General features: G+C 42.1%; 1 protein-coding gene across 3 annotated transcripts in view; it reads left to right on the forward strand.

The window, feature by feature from the left end:
• The first annotated feature begins 8,150 nt into the window (after nucleotides 1-8,150).
• The window catches only part of MAP3K5 (mitogen-activated protein kinase kinase kinase 5), a 214,427-nt gene continuing 201,925 nt past the window's right edge, over nucleotides 8,151-20,652 (forward strand). For 2 of the 3 annotated variants that reach the window (XM_060167804.1, XM_060167803.1), the window contains exon 1: nucleotides 8,445-8,996. In XM_060167804.1, the coding sequence (XP_060023787.1) occupies nucleotides 8,573-8,996 (424 nt within the window). In that variant the 5' untranslated portion in view covers nucleotides 8,445-8,572. Of the gene's footprint in view, nucleotides 8,997-20,652 lie in introns of all 3 variants that reach the window. The other variant, XM_060167802.1, reaches the window with a different exon arrangement.

The following is a 20,652-nucleotide window of genomic DNA, read 5'->3' on the forward strand; positions in this document are numbered from 1 at the left end:
CTGAGTGACTCACAAACTGGAGAACAATTATACCACAGAAGTCCACCTACTGGAGTGAAGGTTCTGAGCCCCATGTCAGGCTTCCCAACCTGGTGGTCTGGCAACGGGAGGAGGAATTCCCAGAGAATCAGACTTTGAAGGCTAGCGGGATTTGACTGCAGGACTTCGACAAGACTGGGGGAAACAGAGACTCCGCTCTTGGAGGGCACACACAAAGTACTGTGTGCATCAGGACCCAGGGGGGGAAGTAGCAGTGACCCCATAGGAGACTGAACCAGACCTGCCTGCTAGTGTTGCAGGGTCTCCTGCAGAGGCGGGGGGTGGCTGTGGCTCACCACATGGACAGGGACACTGGCAGCAGAAGTTCTGGGAAGTACTCCTTGGCGAGAGCCCTCCCAGAGTCCGCCATTAGCCCCACCAAAGAGACTGTAGGCTCTGGTACTGGGTCGTCTCAGGCCAAACAACCAACAGTGAGGGAACTCAGCCCCACCCATCAGCAGACAAGCAGATTAAAGTTTTACTGAGCTCTGCCCACCAGAGCAACACCCAGCTCTACCCACCACCAGTCCCTCCCATCAGGAAGCTTGCACAAGCCTCTTAGATAGCCTCATCCACCAGAGGGCACAGCAGAAGCAAGAAGAACAACAATCCTGCAGCCTGTGGAACAAAAACCACATTCACAGAAAGACAAACAAAATGAAAAGGCAGAGGACTAGGTACCAGATGAAGGAACAAGATAGAACCCCAGAAAAACAACTAAATGAAATGGAGACAGATAGGCAACCTTCCAGAAAAAGAATTCAGAATAATGATAGTGAAGATGATCCAGGACTTCAGATAAAGAATGGAGGCAAAGATCAAGCAGATGTAGGAAATGTTTAACAAAGACGTAGAAGAATTAAAGAAGAAACACCTAGAAGAATTAAAGAACAAACAAACAGAGATGAACAATACAATAACCGACATGAAAATACACTAGAAGGAATCAGTAGCAGAATAACTGAGGCAGAAGAACAGATAAGTGACCTGGAAGACAGAATGGTAGAATTCACTGCTACAGAACAAAATAAAGAAAAAAGAATGAAAAGAAATGAAGACAGACTAAGAGACCTCTGGGACAACATTAAATGCACCAACATTCGCATTATAGGGGTCCCAGAAGGAGAAGAGAGAGAGAAAGGACCCGAGAAAATATTTGAAGAGATTATAGTTGATAACTTCCCTAACATGGGAAAGGAAATAGCCACCCAAGTCCAGGAAGTGCAGAGAGTCCCAGGCAGGATAAACCCAAGGAGAAACATGCCGAGACACACAGTAATCAAACTGACAAAAAATAAAGACAAAGAAAAATTATTAAAAGCAACAAGGGAAAAATGACAAACAACATACAAGGGAACTCCCATAAGGTTAATAACTGATTTCTCAGCAGAAACTCTACAAGCCAGAAGGGAGTGGCATGATATATTTAAAGTGATGAAAGGGAAGAAACTACAACCAAGATTACTCTACCCAGCAAGGATCTCATTCAGATTCTATGGAGAAAACAAAAGCCTTACAGACAAGCAAAAGCTAAGAGAATTCAGCACCACCAAACCAGCACTAAACATATGCTAAAGGAACTTCTCTAAGTGGGAAACAGAAGAGAAGAAAAGGACCTACAAAAACAACCCCAAAACAATTAAGAAAATGGTAATAGGAACATACATATCGATAATTACCTTAAATGTGAATGGATTAAATGCTCCAGCCAAAACACACAGGCTTCCTGAATAGATACAAAAACAAGAGCCATATATATGTTATCTACAAGCGACCCACTTCAGACCTAGGGATACATTCAGACTGAAAGTGAGGGGATGGAAAAAGATATTCCATGCAAATGGAAATCAAAAGAAAGCTGGAGTAGCTATACTCATAACAGATAAAATAGACTTTAAAATGAAGAATATTACAAGAGACAAGGAAGTACACTACATAATGATCAAGGGATCAATCCAAGAAGATATAACAATTATAAATATATATGTACCCAACATAGGAGAACCTCAATACATAAGGCAAATGCTAACAGCTATAAAAGAGGAAATCAACAGTAACACAATAGTAGTGGGAGATTTTAACACCTCACTTACATCAATGGACAGATCATCCAGACAGGAAATTAATAAGGAAACACAAGCTTTAAATGACACAATATACCAGATAGATTTAATTAATATTTATAGGACATTACATCCAAAAACATCAGATTACACATTCTCCTCAAGTGTGCATGAACATTCTCCAGGATAGACCACATCTTGGGTCATAAATCAAGCCTTGGAAAATTTAAGAAAATTGAAATCATATCAAGCGTTTTTTCCCGACCACAATGCCATGAGATTAGAAATAAATTCCTGGGAAAAAATGTAAAAAACACAAATACATGGCAGCTAAATTATATGTTACTAAATAACCAAGAATCACTGAAGAAATCAAAGAGGGAATCAAAAAATACATAGAGACAAATGACAATGAAAACACGATGATCCAAAACCTATGGGATGCAGCAAAAGCAGTTCTAAGAGGGAAGTTTATAGCTATACAAACCTACCTCAAGAAACAAGAAAAATCTCAAACAAACAATCTAACCTTACACCTAAAGAAACTTGAGAAAGAAGAACAAACAAAACCCAAAGTTAGTAGAAGGAAAGAAATCATAAAGATCAGAGCAGAAATAAATGAAATAGAAACAAAGAAAACAATAGCAAAGATCAATAAAACTAAAAGCTGGTTCTTTGAGAGGATAAACAAAATTGATAAACCTTTAGCCAGACTCATCAAGAAAAAGAGGTAGAGGACACAAAACAATAAAATTAGAGATGAAAAAGGAGAAATTACAACAGACACCACAGAAATACAAAGCATCCTAAGAGACTACTACAAGCAACTCCATGCCAATAAAATGGACAACCTGGAAGAAATGGACAAATTCTTAGAAATGTATAACTTCCCAAGACTGAACAAGGAAGAAACAGAAAATATGAACAGACTAATCACAAGTAATGAAATTGAAACTGTGATTAAAAATCTTCCAACAAACCAAAGTCCAGGACCAGATGGCTTCACAGGTGAATTCTATCAAACATTTAGAGAAGAGCTAACACCATCCTTCTCAAACTCTTTCCAAAAATTGCAGAGGAAGGAACACTCCCAAACTCATTCTACGAGGCCTCCCTCCATCACCCGATACCAAAATCAGACAAAGATACTACAAAAAAAGAAAATTACAGACCAATATCACTGAGGAATATAGATGCAAAAATCCTCAACAAAATACTAGCAAACAGAATCCAACAACACATTAAAAGGATCATACACCATGATCAAGTGGGATTTATCCCAGGGACGCAAGGATTCTTTGATATATGCAAATCAATCAGTGTGATACACCATATTAACAAATTGAAGAATAAAAACCATATAATCAGCTCAATAGATTCAGAAAAAGCTTTTGACAAAATTCAACACCCAATTATGATACAAACTTCCCAGAAAGTGGGCACAGAGGGAACTTACCTCAATAAAATAAAGGCCATATATGACAAACCCACAGCCAAGATCTTTCTCAATGGTAAAAAACTGAAGGCATTTCATCTAAGATCAGGAACAAGACAAGGATGTCCACTGTTGCCACTATTATTCAACATAGTTTTGGAAGTCCTAGCCATGGCAATCAGAGAAGACAAAGAAATAAAAGTAATACAAACTGGAAAAGAAGTAATAAAACTGTCACTGTTTGCAGATGACATGATACTATACATAGATAATCCTAAAGATGCCACCAGAAAACTACTAGAGCTAATCAATGAATTTGGTAAAGTAGCAGGATACAAAATTAATGCACAGAAATCTCTTGTATTCCTATACACTAACAATGAAAGATCAGAAAGAGAAATTAAGGAAACAATTCCATTCACCACTGCAAAAAAAAGAATAAAATACCTAGGAATAAGCCTACTTAAGGAGGTAAAAGACCTGTACTCAGAAAAGTATAAGACACTGGTGAAAGAAATCAAAGATGGCACAGACAGAGAGATATACCATGTTCTTGGATTGGAAGAATCAATATTGTAAAATTGACTATACTTTCCAAAGAAATCTACAGATTCAATGCAATCCCTATCAAATTACCAATGGCATTTTTTACAGAACTAGAACAAAAAATCTTAAAATTTGTATGGAGACACAAAAGACCCTGAATAGCCAAAGCAATCTTGAGGGAAAAAAACGGAGCCGGAGGAATTAGACGCCCTGACTTTAGACTATACTACAAAGCTACAATAATCAAAACAATATGGTACTGGCACAAAAACAGAAATATAGATCAATGGAACAGGATAGAAAGCCCAGAGATAAACCCATGCACCTATGGTCAACTAAGCTGTGACAAAGGAGGCAAGGATATACAATGGAGAAAAGACAGTCTCTTCAATAAGTGGTGCTGGGAAAACAGGGCAACTACCTGTAAAAGAATGAAATTAGAACACTCCCTAACACCATACACAAAAATAAACTCAAAATGGATTAAAGACCTTAATGTAAGACAGACACTCTAAAACTCTTAGAGGATAACATAGGAAGAACTCTCTTTGACATAAATCACAGCAAGATCTTTTTTGACTCACCTCCTAGAGTAATGAAAATAAAAACGAAAATAAACAAATGGGACCTAATGAAACTTCAAAGCTTTTGCACAGCAAAGGAAACTATAAACAAGATGAAAAGACAACCCTCAGAATGGTAGAAATATTTGCAAACGAATCAACGGACAAAGGATTACTCTCCAAAATATGTAAATAGATCATGCAGCTCAATATCAAAAAAACAAACAACCCAATTAAAAAATGGGCAGAAGACCTAAACAGACATTTCTCCAAAGAAGACATACAGATGGCCAAGAAGCACATGAAAAGCTGCTCAACATCACTAATTATTAGAGAAATGCAAATCAAAGCTACAATGAGGTATCACCTCACACCGATTAGAATGGGCATCATCAAAAAAGCTACAAACAATAAATGCTGGAGAGGGTGTGCAGAAAAGGGAACCCTCTTGCAGTGTTGTGGGAATGTAAATTGATATAGCCACTATGGAGAACAGTATGGAGGTTCCTTAAAAATCTAAAAATAGAATTACCAGATGACCCAGCAATCCCACTACTGGGCATATACCCAGAGAAAAACATAATTAAAAAAGACACATGCACCCCAATGTTCATTGCAGCACTATTTATAATAGCCAGGACATGGAAGCAATGTAAATGCCCATCAACAGACGAATGGATAAAAAAGATGTGGTACATATATACAGTGGAATATTACTCAGCCATAAAAAGGAATGAAATTGGGTCATTTGTAGAGATGTGGATGGACCTAGAGTCTGTCATACAGAGGGAAGTAAGTCAGAAAGAGAAAAACAAATATCGTATATTAATGCATATATGTGGAATCTAGAAAAATGGTACAGATGAACCAGTTTGCAAGGCAGAAATAGAGACACATGTAGAGAACAAACGTATGGACACCAAAGGGGGAAAGCGGGGGCGGGGGTGATGGTGGTGGGAATAACTGGGAGATTGGGATTGACATATGTACACTAATATATATAAAGTTGATAACTAATAAGAACCTGCTGTATTAAAAAAAAAGAGTATATAATATTTCTACTTACCTGAGGATACAGAGAGAGGCAAACTTGTCACCTAAAGCAAAAGCTAGTAGCTAGGAGACACTTGCCCATTTCAGGTTTAAAATTCACCATGTTGCATCTTCAAGAAGAAACCTGGAAGCCCAAGATAGGTAATGCTTTTTCTCCTGTCCACCATTACCATGTTAGATGTGCTTTTGGCTTAGAAAAAGGTGCGCCTTCTATACAGACGAATTGCAAAAAGCACAACTGCTGGGTGATCAAATTAGAAGGCTTTCATTCCTCCAGACAGACACCCTGAGGTGGGCCTGGCAAGCTGAAGGCAGGCAGAATTTCAGCACCACGCCCATGCCCTCTGCCTGGTGCCCCTGCCTCCGCACAGGACTCAAAGTTGAGTTGTAAATTGAACCATCTGAATTTACATACTTTCAACTGTTTATCAGCTATAAAAATGGAAATTTCATTTGGTTACACGTTGTGTAAGATTAATCAGCTAAACCATGCCTTTTAGGTGGGAGAGCCTTGGGACCAAGGAAAGTAGTCTTTCAGCATTGCATTGGGGTTTGGGTGCCAGTAATCAGTAACATCTTTAAAGTTATTAAATCAATTCAAAGTAAAACAAAGTGAGTAAAATAAAACAAAATTATATATGAACAATGGCTCTGAAAAGATCTGGAAGGGAAGCAAAGGTGAAATGGTATAAAAATTATGGTTTTTAGAAAATAGCTCTCTATATAATTTTGGGCCTTATTTGTGTAGTCAAGTGCTCTTTGAGAATTTGGGCATTTTAATTTTCCAGACATGGTCCCAATGACTTTCCTGTGTTTATTGTTTTGGGCCAGTATGGGGTGGAGGATTATACACTTTCACAGAAGTTTGGAGGTTTGACAAGTTGTTGGAAGTATTAAAAGATACACATCTATTAGTAGTCCATCAACGTTTTGTTTCCTTATGATCACAGATTCACTAAGTAATTACTTTCCTAATGATATCAAGTTCAAAAACAGATGTGGATCACACAGAATCCAGTTTCCTTGCTAGAAATTTACTTCTATCGTTTTACAAATCTTTAGAAAAAGCTAACTCACTTTGCTTCATTAAGGATACAATTGTGCAGATACAATTGTTCAGCTGCTAGGTGTTTTCCCACATTACTATTTTCTTCCTTCTTTTCACCGTTTACTACTCAACTGTTTTATCCTTCCTTTTCCCCCTAGCTTGCATGTAATTTGCAATATTCTTCAACCTTTTTCATAAAACTCATTCATCTCGGTTCCCGGAGATGGGAAGCCCAAACCTGTTACTTTATTTCACTGCAGCTTTCACTGGTTTTCCTGAAGTTATAGCATTTTGGAGTTCTCTGAGAACTTACACATCTGTTTTTGCTTCCCAAATAAGTAGATACTTTTTGATTGCTCTTAGGCAATTCAGGCATTCCCCCCCGCCCTCCCGTGGTGCAATTTAAAAAAATAGAAGTAATCACTTAATTTTCCTCTTTCATCTGGCGGATGACGAGTTGCCAAGTCCAGTATAGAACCGGTTTTCTATCTGAGGTAAGTATGCGCGATGTTGGGGGAAATTTTAAGAACCCAAATGGGAACGCTATACCGTTCAGCACTTGAAGCTAATCAATTATTCATGATAGCAGAGCTATTGAAAATTTGAAAATGAAAAGTACCAGGGCAGACCCGATAAATTTAGCCTGCCACTTGCGGAGAGCCACTGTCACCAGTAAACCACCCTCCAGTTCAGGCCGGCTGCAGGACTGTAGTTGAAGTCTTCCCGCCCCGCGCAATGCTGGCCTCCAGATGCTGCCCTAGTCCTGCCAGCGCCGCACGCTTTACCGGACCGCGCTGCAGAGCGAGGCCGGCTGGGGCCGGAGGGGGGCGCCCTGGCTAAGGGGAACGCTGCTAATGCCTCCTGCGCTGGCTCTGAAGACACGAGTATTCGCAAGAGAGACTTTTTTTTTGCGCCATCCTGTCGTCGCGTGCGCTCCGGGCTTTTGCCTACTCCAGGTCTTCTTGGGTGGGGGGCCCGGTGGGTGACGGTGCAGAACCTTGGCCCCGGGCGGCGCTCGGGGCTGGGTTGAGGTCCGGGAGCCGCGGCGCAGTCGGTTTAGTCCAGACTCGAGCTTCCCAGCAGCGCCCTCCCTCGGGGCGGGCCCTGACTCTCGGTGCCGCGACGAGTGGGCGGCCAAGAAGCCGGTGGCCGACTGGGCGAGCTGCTGCAAGGAGCGGTGAGACTGGAGCGGCTAGGCTGGTGCCAAAGCGGGCGCGGCGATCGGCAGAGGAACGAGGCCGGGGAAGGAGGAGGAAACAGAGCAGATGAAGGGGAGCCGCCGCCGAGGAAGAAGGCGGATCCTTTCGGCGGCCCCTGCAGCTGTTCCGGGACGCGGTCCAGGGAGTCGGCCCGCCTCTGAGGTGCTGGCCAGGTAGCTCCCCACCCAGAGGGCGCCCTCCCCGACCCCTCCCAGAGCGCCCGGCACGGAAGGAACCAGGACCGCACTCCGGGTGGCCAGGGCGCACCGCACCCCGAGAGGGGCGCCCTTGAGTCGCGCCGCGGCGCAGGTTCGCTAGCCGACTTGTCCGCCCGCCAAGAAAAGGAAGCGCTGTCTCTTCCCGCTCAACCCGGTTCCCCACCCCTTGTACTCTACACCCTGCAGCGGGCGAGCGGCGCGGCCACGGAGGCGCCGAGGAGGGGCGAGCCGCCGCCGGGCAGCGGCGTCCCTTCGGGGGAGAGGGCGCCGGAGAGGAGGCGGCGGCGCGGCGCGACACGGGATGGCAGCTGCTTAGCCCGGCGCGCGCGGAGCAGCCCCGAGCTGTGGCTGGCCAGACGGTGCGGCTGGGCGGGGGACGCCGCCGCCACTGCAGCCCGGCCAGGAGAGATGAGCGCGGAGGCGGGCGAGGGCATCACTTTCTCTGTGCCACCCTTGGCCGAGGGCGGCAGCTACCGGAGGGGAGGAGCGGCGGCGGCCGCCGAGGGCGAGGAGAACCAGCTGCCGCCGCCGCCACCGGGCAGCTTCTGGAACGTGGAGAGTGCCGCCGCCCCTGGTGTTGCGTGTCCCAGTGCCACCCCCGGGAGCAGCGCCACCCGGTGCCGGGGCAACTCTGGTGGCGGAGGAGGCCGACGGACCACGGTGGCATATGTCATCAACGAAGCGAGCCAGGGGCAGCTGGTGGTGGCCGAGAGCGAGGCCCTGCAGTGCCTGCGGCAGGCGTGCGAGACGGTGGGCGCCACCCTGGAGACCCTGCATTTCGGGAAACTGGACTTTGGGGAAACTGCGGTGTTGGACCGTTTTTACAATGCAGGTGCGTGTGCAACCCCTTCCCCATCCGCCGCGGTCAGGGTTCACTTTTTCCCAGGCCACCGCAGGGGGAAAAATGTTTTTTGTTTTCTTTCCTGGGCAGGAAAAAACAATATCTGGGCAGCAATCGTGCTTCCTACTTATTTACTTCTTGCCCCATCTTAGAGGCAGCGAGCCGCGCTGCGTGACTGCTCCGGGCGGCCTCTCGCAGCTCTGGGGAGAGTGTATTTGTGCGAGAGTCTGACTGCCCAGCCACCAGGAGCCCGGGGTGCGTGTGGTCCTCTTAAAGAACTTCTGATCTCATGCATTGCGAGATATTTGCCCCAGTCAGCCTTTTCTACATTTAGTGTTTTGGTTTCTGTTCTGTTAGGTTTGGCCCACATTTTCCTTCTGTATATACCTGTGCCTGTTTTAGATGATGTCCTCATTTTTTCTGTGTACTTTTGAGAGTACAGAAATCATGACTTCTGCCACTCAGCCAGCTGCAGGCAGAGCGGATCTGTATGAATTTGCATGTTATGTCATGATCTTCCCAGCTCCCTTAACCTTAAGTTTAGTGGTTTGATTTCCCATCTCTTACCAGTTTGAAGTTTCAAGTAATTACTTCCAAAAGCAACTTTGTAATTTACACTAAACTTGTATGATATCTTTGTTAGGATTTTGGTGAAAGAACCAAGGCCTGTTTTTTATTACTCCATATGCCCTGATGGGCTGGAAAGTATATAATTTTTTGTTTGTTTGTTTGTTTGTTTTGTTTTTTGTGGTACGCGGGCCTCTCACTGTTGTGGCCTCTCCCGTTGCGGAGCACAGGCTCCGGATGCGCAGGCTCAGCGGCCATGGCTCATGGGCCCAGCTGCTCCGCGGCACGTGGGATCTTCCTGGACCGGGGCACAAACCCGTGTCCCCTGCATCGGCAGGCGGACTCTCAACCACTGCGTCACCAGGGAAGCCCCTGGAAAGTAATATAAATTTAACATTGTTTAAAGCACTGATATGCTATTTTAATAACTAAGATTAGATTGGCCATTAAAGTGTGCCCATTAAAGTGGTTGCTAGAATAATTCATGAAAAAAAAATCTTTTCAACCTATTACAGATTTCAGAAAGTGTCACTGCAATTCAAGTGACTGCAGCAATTTGCTATCTGTTAGCAAATGTTAGGGATGAAAGCATGTTATTGAAATTAACCTTTAGCACCCTGTACAACCAATGTTGAGGATATATACATATTTATTTTTTTTATAAGTGGGGGCATAAAATTTGATTTAATGGTGGTTTCAAGCAATAAGGTTCTTGCATTTGTGATCACATAGAAGGTTTTATAATCCAATCTTGTTTCCAGTTCTAATTCTCTTCAGTCTTTCAAAACACCTGAAGTAGGCTTGTGTCTGTCTTGGAATTCAGCCAAAGCTGAATATTTTAAGAACAAGAAGAACTTCATGTTAAGGAAGCCAGACTAAATAAACTAGGACTTTGGTTCGGGTGTATTTTACAGTCTTGGTCTTCATAACTGGACCTGAGTATAATATATTTTAGGTTGGTTCTTTGTGTGGCTTGCTTTTCTAAACAAGAAATATAACTTTTCTAAAAATTACAGCACTTTTATTTTTGGATTATAATTTAGAAGAAGTTTCAAAGAACTGAAAGGTATGTGAGGAAAACACCCAGTGAAATAATAAGTCTGTTTTTATTGCATTGATAGATTGGGTATTTTTTATAAAAGTAATCTTAAATTCTAAGCTAATTTGCAAGAGTTTCCTAACAAGGCTCACGTACTGTTTATTCTCCAAATACTGTCTCTGGGAAAGGGAGAGAGAAAGATTAGAAGGGACCAGACATTTGAAATGTATCTCATTTAATCCTCCAAACAAGCCTGTGAAGAAAGTACTTAGCATCCTTCTTAGATGAGAAAACCAAGGGGTCCATCACTGGCCCAAGGTCATAGGTAACAACTGGTTAATGGAGGATTTCACTTTGGGTGCCTGATTCTAAAAAGTCCGGCTTCGCCCTTGCTATCTGCATTTAGCTGGGCTAATTTACTCTCAGAATCAAGAGAGGGAAGCATCAAACTCATGTGGCAGAGAGCTGGCAGGGACCTTATGAGCCATCTTGGTGCAATGTGGAATAGTGGGGAGGAGGACACGCTCTAGGAAAACCAGTGTTTCCGGGCCAGCTCTGTCCCATCCCACTGCTTTGTTCAACCTGGGCAGGCCCCAGTTTCACCCCTGCCTGTGACATGATCTCTGAGCTTCCTCATTCAGCATGAAGATGTTGAAGATGTGACCGAATAAGGATGGTATCAGTTTTGTCCAAACCCTTTGTTTTTCTAAACTGAGGGCGACCAAGTTAGATAGTAGTAGAACTTGACTTCTGATTTCTAAGAGAGTGCTTGCTCGTCCTCTACCAGGGTTCAGCAGATTTTTCTGTAAAGGGCCAGATGGCATAAACATTTTAGACTTTGCAGGAGGTGTCTCTCACAACTCCTCAACTCTGCAGGTATTACTCAGGAGGACCTAAACAAATCATCGTGGCTGTATTCCAGTAAAACTTTGTTAATGGACACTGAAATTTAAATTTCATGTAATTCACAAAGTATTATTCTTTTTTGATGTTCTTCCCCCAACCATTTAAAAATGGAAAAACCAATCTTAGCTTGCAGGCCTTACAAAAACAGGCCTGGCAAGGTTTTGGCCCCATGCTGACCATTGCTCTACATCCACTACCTCCGCTCGAAAGTTGAACCATTATGATATAGTGGGAAGAACATCATCCCTCAAGTTCCATCTGAGTTTTCATCCTGGCTCTGCTCTGGACCACATAATTGTGAGTGAGGCCCTTTGTCTCCTTCAGCGGCCTATAAAACTGACCAAGGATGGAAGTAGAGGGGGAGATTGAAGAAAATTTCTAAGATTCCCTCATGTAATCCTGTGAGTTTGAAAAGGGAAGGCAGCAGGGTGTGCGGGGACAGAGCATTGGAACAAGAGTTTCAACATCTAGATCTGGTCCTGGTTCTTCTCTAATTTGGAGCAAGTAATTTAAAATCTCAGAGAAGGGTTGTAATAATTGGGTTCTAAGATTCCTTCCAGCCCTCAAATTCTGAACCTTAAAATTGTGACAGTATTGATTAAAAAATGAATCACTTCAGTCCACAGAGATGAATGAACTGCTTGTATTAATATCTAGCATGTTGCCACCTCCAGGAGATCAGGGTCCGTGAGAAGCGCAGATTCATGTCCTGGTTGTGAGGGTCTACACGGAATGCCTTGGGCTTCCAGGAAATAGCCTCTAGAATCAAACTGGGGAGTGGGGTTCAGAGGTGACCCCAATCTGCAATAGAATGGTAAGCAAGAGGGACTTAACAAGGGCCTCAACATTTCAAAGGGAATGTTGGTGTTCGAACAGCTCAGCTTAATGGAATGAATAAGAACTTAAAGCTTGGTTACATTTTTAGAAGCTTCCGCTATCTTTGTGTACTGGTATCTTTCTAAAGCATAGATTGCAGTTAAAGGTTTTCACTGATTTTTCCCTATTTGATTATCGTTCAACTGTAATCGAGTTTGTTCTTTGACTACACTTGTCATTCTCTCTTTCATTCCCGTTCTGAGAGGAAACTAATGTTCTATCAAAGATTTTATGAAAATTCATTGTACTTACACATACAATACTGTCACTCAGAGATGGCAGTTGCCAGGCTAACAACACCCCTTCCCAGCTCCCTGCATTGCAGGCAGTAAATTTCTGTGAAAGCTAAGATATGTCAGCGATACAGATGTTAGTGATGCAGAACTATTCCATTCAGGTAGACAGACCCCAACTGGCAGGGTCTCAACATTTTTAAAAAAATGAACATTAGTTTTGTGAAGTATGGCTGGTATAGGCTTTGTTATTCCCCTGCTTTGCTTATGGAAAAACTGAACCATAAAGAAGTTATATTCGTTCATTCAGGCTAAATGATTCAAGGTTGCTGCTTAGATCCAGGAGCACACTTTTTCTTAGAAATAGTATTATAGATGGTGGTTAAATTTGGGACTAGACTATAAGAAGCCTTGTTAATTCAGTGTACTTGAAGTGTGAACCCCATTTATCTGTTTAAACATTCAGGAAATTATGTTCCTGCCAACCTAAAACTGGGACTTTTTTAAACAATTAATTATTTAACTTATTTTTGGCTGCGTTGGGTCTTCGTTGCTGCGCGTGGGCTTTCTCTGGTTGAGGTGAGCGGGACTACTCTTCGTTGTGGTGCGCGGGCTTCTCATTGCGGTGGCTTCTCTTGTTGCGGAGCACAGGCTCTAGGCACGTGGGCTTCAGTAGTTGTGGCACGAGGGTGCAGTAGTTGTGGCTCGCGGGCTCTAGAGCTCAGGCTCAGTAGTTGTGGCACACGGGCTTAGTTGCTCCACAGCATGTGGGATCTTCCCAGACCAGGGCTCGAACCCGTGTCTCCTGCATTGGCAAGCAGATTCTTAACCACTGCGCCACCAGGGAAGTCCTGAAACTGGGACTTTGAATACATCTTTCCCTGTGCTAGAATCAGGAACTTTTGCGTTCATCTAGCTTCTGGTAGCATCCTGGCTGGATGTACGAGCATCACTTTGGATTGGTGGTGTTGAGAAGAGGGGCTCTGGTGAGGCAGGGGACAAAGGAAGGATTGGGTGGCTTTAGGGAGAGGAGGAAGCCTGGGCAGGGACTGAGGAGGAAGGATGCTCAGCGAAGGAGGAAGTGATACGGCAGGGGATCCGTAAACACTTTCACCTTCGTCCCCTCCAAACCTATTTATGGGGCTTGACTTCCAGCTGATGTAAGACCCAGGGACAGTGCTCTGCTCAAGGCCACCTCACTCCCTCTCGGGGGGCTCAGGAGTGGATGGCTGCCTGCTTCCCCTTTCCTTGCCCCTAGCCAGAACTTCTCCTGGCCTTTCTCTTAGGCAGGCTCTCTGTATTGCAAGCTCTTACTCAGCCTTTCACCCATTAGCAACAGTGGGTAACAGGAAGGAAACACATGGAGGCTGAAATTTTAAGAACTTAGCCTTTATATTTTCATCTCTATAGTGTTCCCGCCTTACTTGGGTTTGTGATAAAAGTCACCCATTTGGGCCATGTCACTGGACAGGCATCTGAACTTTCTGGGTTTGGTTCCACTTGCTTCCAGCACAGCTCCTTAGGACTTCCAGTCTTATTTGATAACAAAACAAAAGCAAACATAACCTTTGTCTCCTGTCTATCTCAGACTGAGAAGTTCCTGAGAATCTTCCAGCCCACTTCTGCATTTTCTACTTTTAACTCCAGTGAGGCTTTCTTATATACTGTCTCATATACTTGGAGGGAGAAGTATACTTGGGTGGCGTCAGTATTTCCTAAATATTGGTTCCCATGAACCGGTTTAAAAAAATTGAAGACTGACATGAGTTTGTCAACATTTTATCTTCCCAGGTAAGTGTATTATAAAGAGAGAAAAAGAAAACTTGACAACCAGCCAGCTACTGCCATGACTTCTTAAAAAGAAAACACATTTTTTTATGTTGAATTAGGGAAGGCATAACCTTAGAGTAAAGAATAGCTTTTTGCATACAGTAAATGTGTGGAAAAACGCATTATTTATTATTCTTTTTCCCATTTCACCACGATGGATGAAAACTTTATCGTGCCAATTAACAGAGCAGTGTTTGAGAACCTCTAGTCTAAACCACCTTATAGCCCCTTCCTACCTCATCACTGCTTCTTCACCCAAGAAACAAGCCTTAGCAAAATTATCAAAAGAGCAAACATAGGCAAACTCATAAAGAAAAAGTCTAGTTTAGGAAGGGATTAAAAAAATATCCCAGTAGAGGCCCACTCATGGTTTTTCTCTGGGCTGTTGACTTTTTGCTGGCATATCATTGCCTGCCTCCGGTGAGCTCAGAACACTGTGCTTCCTCTTGCTTTCTTGGAGGCAAAGTTAAAATTTTCCAAAAAGAGCTTTACTAGAAAATTGGAAAAAAGCAAAACGAAAAACAAAACTCCAAAGCACAAAAATAACATTTGTTTTTAGAGCACCCATTTCTCATCCCAGATAGTCAACTGCAGCTTGTCCCCACTGGTCCTGCTTCCCAGGCTCCTGGGATCCTGGTTTCTTGTTTCAGTTTGGTTGCCTTTTGTCTGCTTCGTATGTTCGTCAGTTGATAGTTCAAGTTGGTTCCACCTCTAGGTGAAGCCTAATTATAGGCTCACAACTTGGCCTTGTCTCACCAGTGGCCGTGGCTGGTGCCAGCCTTCTGGGAGTTCTCTGCTACAAGTCAGTTCCCCTCTGGTGGCTGCAGGGACTGTCCCTTGCTTCCTGTTTTGGAGGCCTGGTTAGAGGCCCGTTCAGTTCCTGTTTCTGGTTTGCGGGATAAAATTGGTTCACTGCTTCTTTGTGGAGCAGTGGGAGGTTGACAAGCACAAAGCCCAATGAATGTGCAAGTTTCCACCGACAGGTACCAACTGGTTTTGCTTTGCAAGTAGTTGCCCTAAGCGGACCCTTCAAACAGCACTCCGCTCTGCCTGAGGCAAGGTGAGAGTTGAGACTATAGTAAATGAGGTGGGAGTGGGCAGTGTTGCAGGAACTACAGCTGTGTGAGTATCAGGAAGAAACCGGTAACCAACAGCCTTGGGAAAGGTATATCTTGAGAAAACAGCCTCACTGTCCCATAAACTGGATATAGATATGTGGGGAAACTGGCTGTTTAAGAAAGCTACCCCTTATTTTCAGGGAGCAAAATTAGATTTGCAAATTTTATTAGTGTCATAAAAGAAAAATAGGAAAGCAAAGCAAAATTATAATTTATTTTAAAATCCACTGGTGATTCTAATATGTTGACTTCTTTCATTGCTTTAATATATTGGCTTTTATCTCTGGCTGGAGATGTTGACTTAAGAAACTCATCAAGGGCTTCCCTGGTGGCGCAATAGTTGAGAATCCGCCTGCCAATGCAGGGGTTACGGGTTCGAGCCCTGGTCTGGGAGGATCCCACGTGCTGTAGAGCAGCTGGGCCCGTGCGCCACAGCTGCTGAGCCTGTGCTCTAGAGCCCGTGAACCACAACTACTGAGCCCACGTGCCGCAACTACTGAAGCCCGCACGCCTAGGGCCCGTGCTCCGCAACAGGAGAAGCCACTGCAATGAGAAGCCTGCGCACAGCAACAAAGGGTAGCCCCCGCTCGCTGCAACTAGAGAAAATGTGCGCACAGTAACAAAGACCCAACGTGGCCAAAAATAAATAAATAAATAACTTTATTTATTAAAAAAAAAAAAGAAACTCATCAAAATATGTGTCAGATTATTGGCGAAGGAGAGACGCTATGAGACAAAGCTGATTTTTAAAGTCTTGTCTAATTATTCCAAAAAAGTTGGAAAGTAAGTACTTACATCTTATGTTTTTTATTTTGTAATTTTGTTTTTTTCCAAAAGAAAACATAAAAACTAAAAGATACAGAACCCAGGCTACATTGTGGCAGTTTTCTTAGGGGGACACAGAAGAGAGGAGAAAAAATTTAAATGTTAACAGTGTCTTCTACTGAAAATCCTAGCAGAGCGGATCTGTGTAACTTGAATGCTTCAGAAGTTGCACAAGGTAACAGTAAACATTCCACAAGCAAACCATTTCAGTTACAGTAGGTAATCAACAATGGGCAAAGCAATTGCCTTTGGTATATGATTCATGCAGGAAGGAAGTTATATTTCTTTGTACAGCAAGGCTTTAAAAGAGGTTGTGACCAATTACATTAGTATTTTCCAATACTTTTAGTCTCTTCTAAGAACTCTTAAGAAACGGAAACATGGAGGAGAACTACTCTAGTGAATTATCAGTGGATGTCAGGCCATCTGACCACTGACTCCAAACCATATAAAACCAGGTATTTGCCTAAGCCAGAGAATTCTCTCTCCTTTCAAAATCTAAGTTACCCCTATTTCTTATTTAAAAATCATCCCCAAAGAATTAAGGAAACCCAGGCTATTACATGTCAAATACCTCTTGATATCACATTCAAGTTTTCTAATAAGTTCATTGTGACAAGTATCAGCTTAGAGCCAAGGCAACCCAGGACCAGGAGTGTGATTCCTGCCGTCCAGGGGCCACAGCGGCTTTTACCTCCAGCTAGGTGTTTTCCAATTTATAGTTTGGTCACACTGGGGCGTAGGTGATTTTATGTGGCTAAATCAGAATGATAATGTAAATGTATATTGTTCTATGCAATGGAGTCCTCTTTTGATTATCTTATTTGCTTCAGAAAACAAATAGATGTGGCAGTGTAGTCCTCTGTCTTTCACAGTTGAGGCAACTCCTCCTTGGAGAAGGGTATTTGACTTGGCCAGAATAAATCAACTGGTTGAGTAGGAAGTTGAACTCACCTCTTCTGAATCCCAAATAATCCAGGATTTTCCCCAGTATACTACAGAGAAAACCATGAAAAAAACAGTAAGATAATAAAAGTGGTTCAAAGGATAATTTGAAGAGCAGATACTACACACACATACACACACACACACGCGTACGCACACAATCAGGAATGCTGCAATGAAATTGCGGATAGATGCCAAACTGCTAATGTACTGTAAGGCAATTCTTTTTTTTTTTAACATCTTTATTGGAGTATAATTGCTTTACAATGGTGTGTTAGTTTCTGCTTTACAACAAAGTGAATCAGTTATACATATACATATGTTCCCATATCTCTTCTCTCTTGCATCTCCCTCCCTGTCAGCCTCCCTATCCCACCCCTCTAGGTGGTCACAAACCCCCGGCTGATCTCCCTGTGCCATGCGGCTGCTTCCCACTAGCTATCCACCCTATGTTTGGTAGTGTATATATGTCCATGCCTCTCTCTCACTTTGTCACAGCTTACCCTTCCCCCTCCCCATATCCTCAAGTTCATGCTCTAGTAGGTCTGTGTCTTTATTCCTGTCCTAACCCTAGGCTCTTCATGACATTTTTTTTTTTTTAGATTCCATATATATGTGTTAGCATATGGTATTTGTTTTTCTCTTTCTGAATTACTTCACTCTGTATGACAGACTCCAGGTCCATCCACCTCACTACAAGTAACTCAATTTTGTTTCTTTTTATGGTTGAGTAATATTCCATTGTATATATGTGCCACATCTTCTTTATCCATTCATCTGTTGATGGACACTTAAATTACTTCCATGTCCTGGCTATTGTAAACAGAGCTGCAATGAACATTTTGGTACATGACTCTTTTTGAATTATGGTTTTCTCAGGGTATATGCCCAGTAGTGGGATTGCTGGGTCGTATGGTAGTTCTATTTTTAGTTTTTTAAGGAAGCTCCATACTGTTCTCCATAGTGGCTGTATCAATTTACATTCCCACCAACAGTGCAAGAGTGTTCCCTTTTCTCCACACCCTCTCCAGCATTTATTGTCTCTAGATTTTTTGATGATGGCCATTCTGACCGGCGTGAGATGATATCTCACTGTAGTTTTGATTTGCATTTCTCTAATGATTAATGATGTTGAGCATTCTTTCATGTGTTTGTTGGCAATCTGTATATCTTCTTTGGAGAAATGTCTGTTTAGGTCTTCTGCCCATTTTTGGATTGGGTTGCTTGTTTTTTTGTTATTGAACTGCATGAGCTGCTTGTAAATTTTGGAGATTAATCATTTGTCAGTTGCTTCATTTTCTCCCATTCTGAGGGTTGTCTTTTGGTGTTGTTTATGGTTTCCTTTGCTGTGCAAAAGCCTTTAAGTTTCATTAGGTCCCATTTGTTTATTTTTGATTTTATTTCCATTTCTCTAGGAGGTGGGTCAAAAAGGATCTTGCTGTGATTTATGTCATAGAGTGTTCTTGTAAGGCAAGTCTATAAGTATAAATGTTGGAGTCATCTATTCTATAAGGTGGAAATCAATTGTATCTCTACCAAACAATATTCATTTGTATCGCTATGGACAAGTATTATTTGCATTACTACCAGTTTTATACAACTTAACGTTTATCCCAGAAGCATTATAAAATGGTTTTATCACTAGAAAGACAGTCAAAGGTGCTTTTTTTTTTTTTTTAAATCAAATAGTTCCCAGAGGGTGCCTTGACCAAAAACAAGTCAGAAATACACCAGTGTGTTGCTTGCAGTGTCTGCAAACCCAGCTTCATTCATATACTAGGAAATCATCATTACTAACAGGAACTTCAGTAGTCTAGATCACTCCAAACAGGTTTTTTTTTGGAGGGAAAAAATGCATATAGTATTTTAGAGGGCTGGCAAATTGCTCTAAGACTCCACACACCAAATATGTTACTTTGATCTTGTAATTTAAGGCAAGTCATACGCAAATGAACACCATGTGTTACTGAGTGCCAGGTGCCGTGCCAGTCACTCTACATGCCTGAACTTATTCAGTCTTTATGAGGCAGATAATACCAGTGGATCAGTTTCACACATGGGGAAACTGAGACCCTGCAGAGTTATCCACTTTCCCAGTGCCACTTGGTAGAACCAAGTTTTGAACCTAAGACTGTCTGATCCCAGAATCTGTTCATTTATAATTATGCTCTCCTGTCTGCTAGAAATAAATTTTGTTTGAGAACATTTAAATTACAGTCTTCTCATCAGTAGACATTTGTTGACTACTTAAAATCTGCAAGATTTCTTCCTAAGGTCTGCACAGAATTATGTTAAGAGTGCAATTTCTGCCTTTTATGGTCTTACAGTCTGCCCATTGAATTCAACAATTTAATAAATAATTATTGGGAGCCTACCACATGCAAGGTGATGCTCTAAGTAGTGAATAAGTGAAAAATCCAAGGAAATTTTTTAAGGACTTCACAATATGGATGATATCATTAAACTGGACACATGAGAACAATGTTCATTACTGCTATAACAGATGTGAAAATGCATTGAAAATAATAATCTTACACACCTGTAAACTACGCGTTAGGCTCTTCACTTTATTTTTTTTTTATTTTTTTTTTCTTCACCTTATTTTTATATGAAATCAGTATCATGTTCCAAAATTATTTAAATAAATACCCAGATTTTATTAAAAACCTTTAAGGTCTTTTATAAATATTGACAAAATCTATTAAATTGACTTCAAGGAGATATTGTAATTCTTTAACGTGGAAGAATTTTTTTATATAATGACTCATAGAAACAAGTGGAGCTATTACTTGAGGCTTAGAATCTTTTTTCTTATATACTGTTTCTACAGTAGTGGAATTTGATCTGTATTTAAATTCTCTTGTATTAATCCTTTCAGTTTGTGAAAAAAATTGAGGCTATTTTAGGTAATTGCAACATGCCAACAATGCAGTATCAATTTAGGATTCCTTAGGCATATAGTCCATGATAAAATTGTGTTACTTGCTTGTTGATAATGCCTGGGGCCTATGTATGGTCCTTGGTTGACAGAAAATAGTCAGCTTGAATGCCAAGTTACTGAGTGGCTGGGCAAGAATGAAGATAGTAAACAAACAAACAAAATTCCATTTAGAGAATGGAATCTAAATGGCAGACACGTATTAGATACCTTGTGATGCTTGCAGAACCTGATCTGTGTTATGGTATACATAAAAATGACTAAGGTTGAAATCTGGGCTACCTTTGAACTTTCTAAGCAACATTATGAATGTACACTTTATGTAACCTTTCTAATTATTTTTTTAATGTTTATTTATATATTTATTTAT

The sequence above is a fragment of the Lagenorhynchus albirostris genome, chromosome 12 (genome assembly GCF_949774975.1).
Source record: "Lagenorhynchus albirostris chromosome 12, mLagAlb1.1, whole genome shotgun sequence".
Classification (NCBI taxonomy): Eukaryota; Metazoa; Chordata; class Mammalia; order Artiodactyla; family Delphinidae; genus Lagenorhynchus; species Lagenorhynchus albirostris.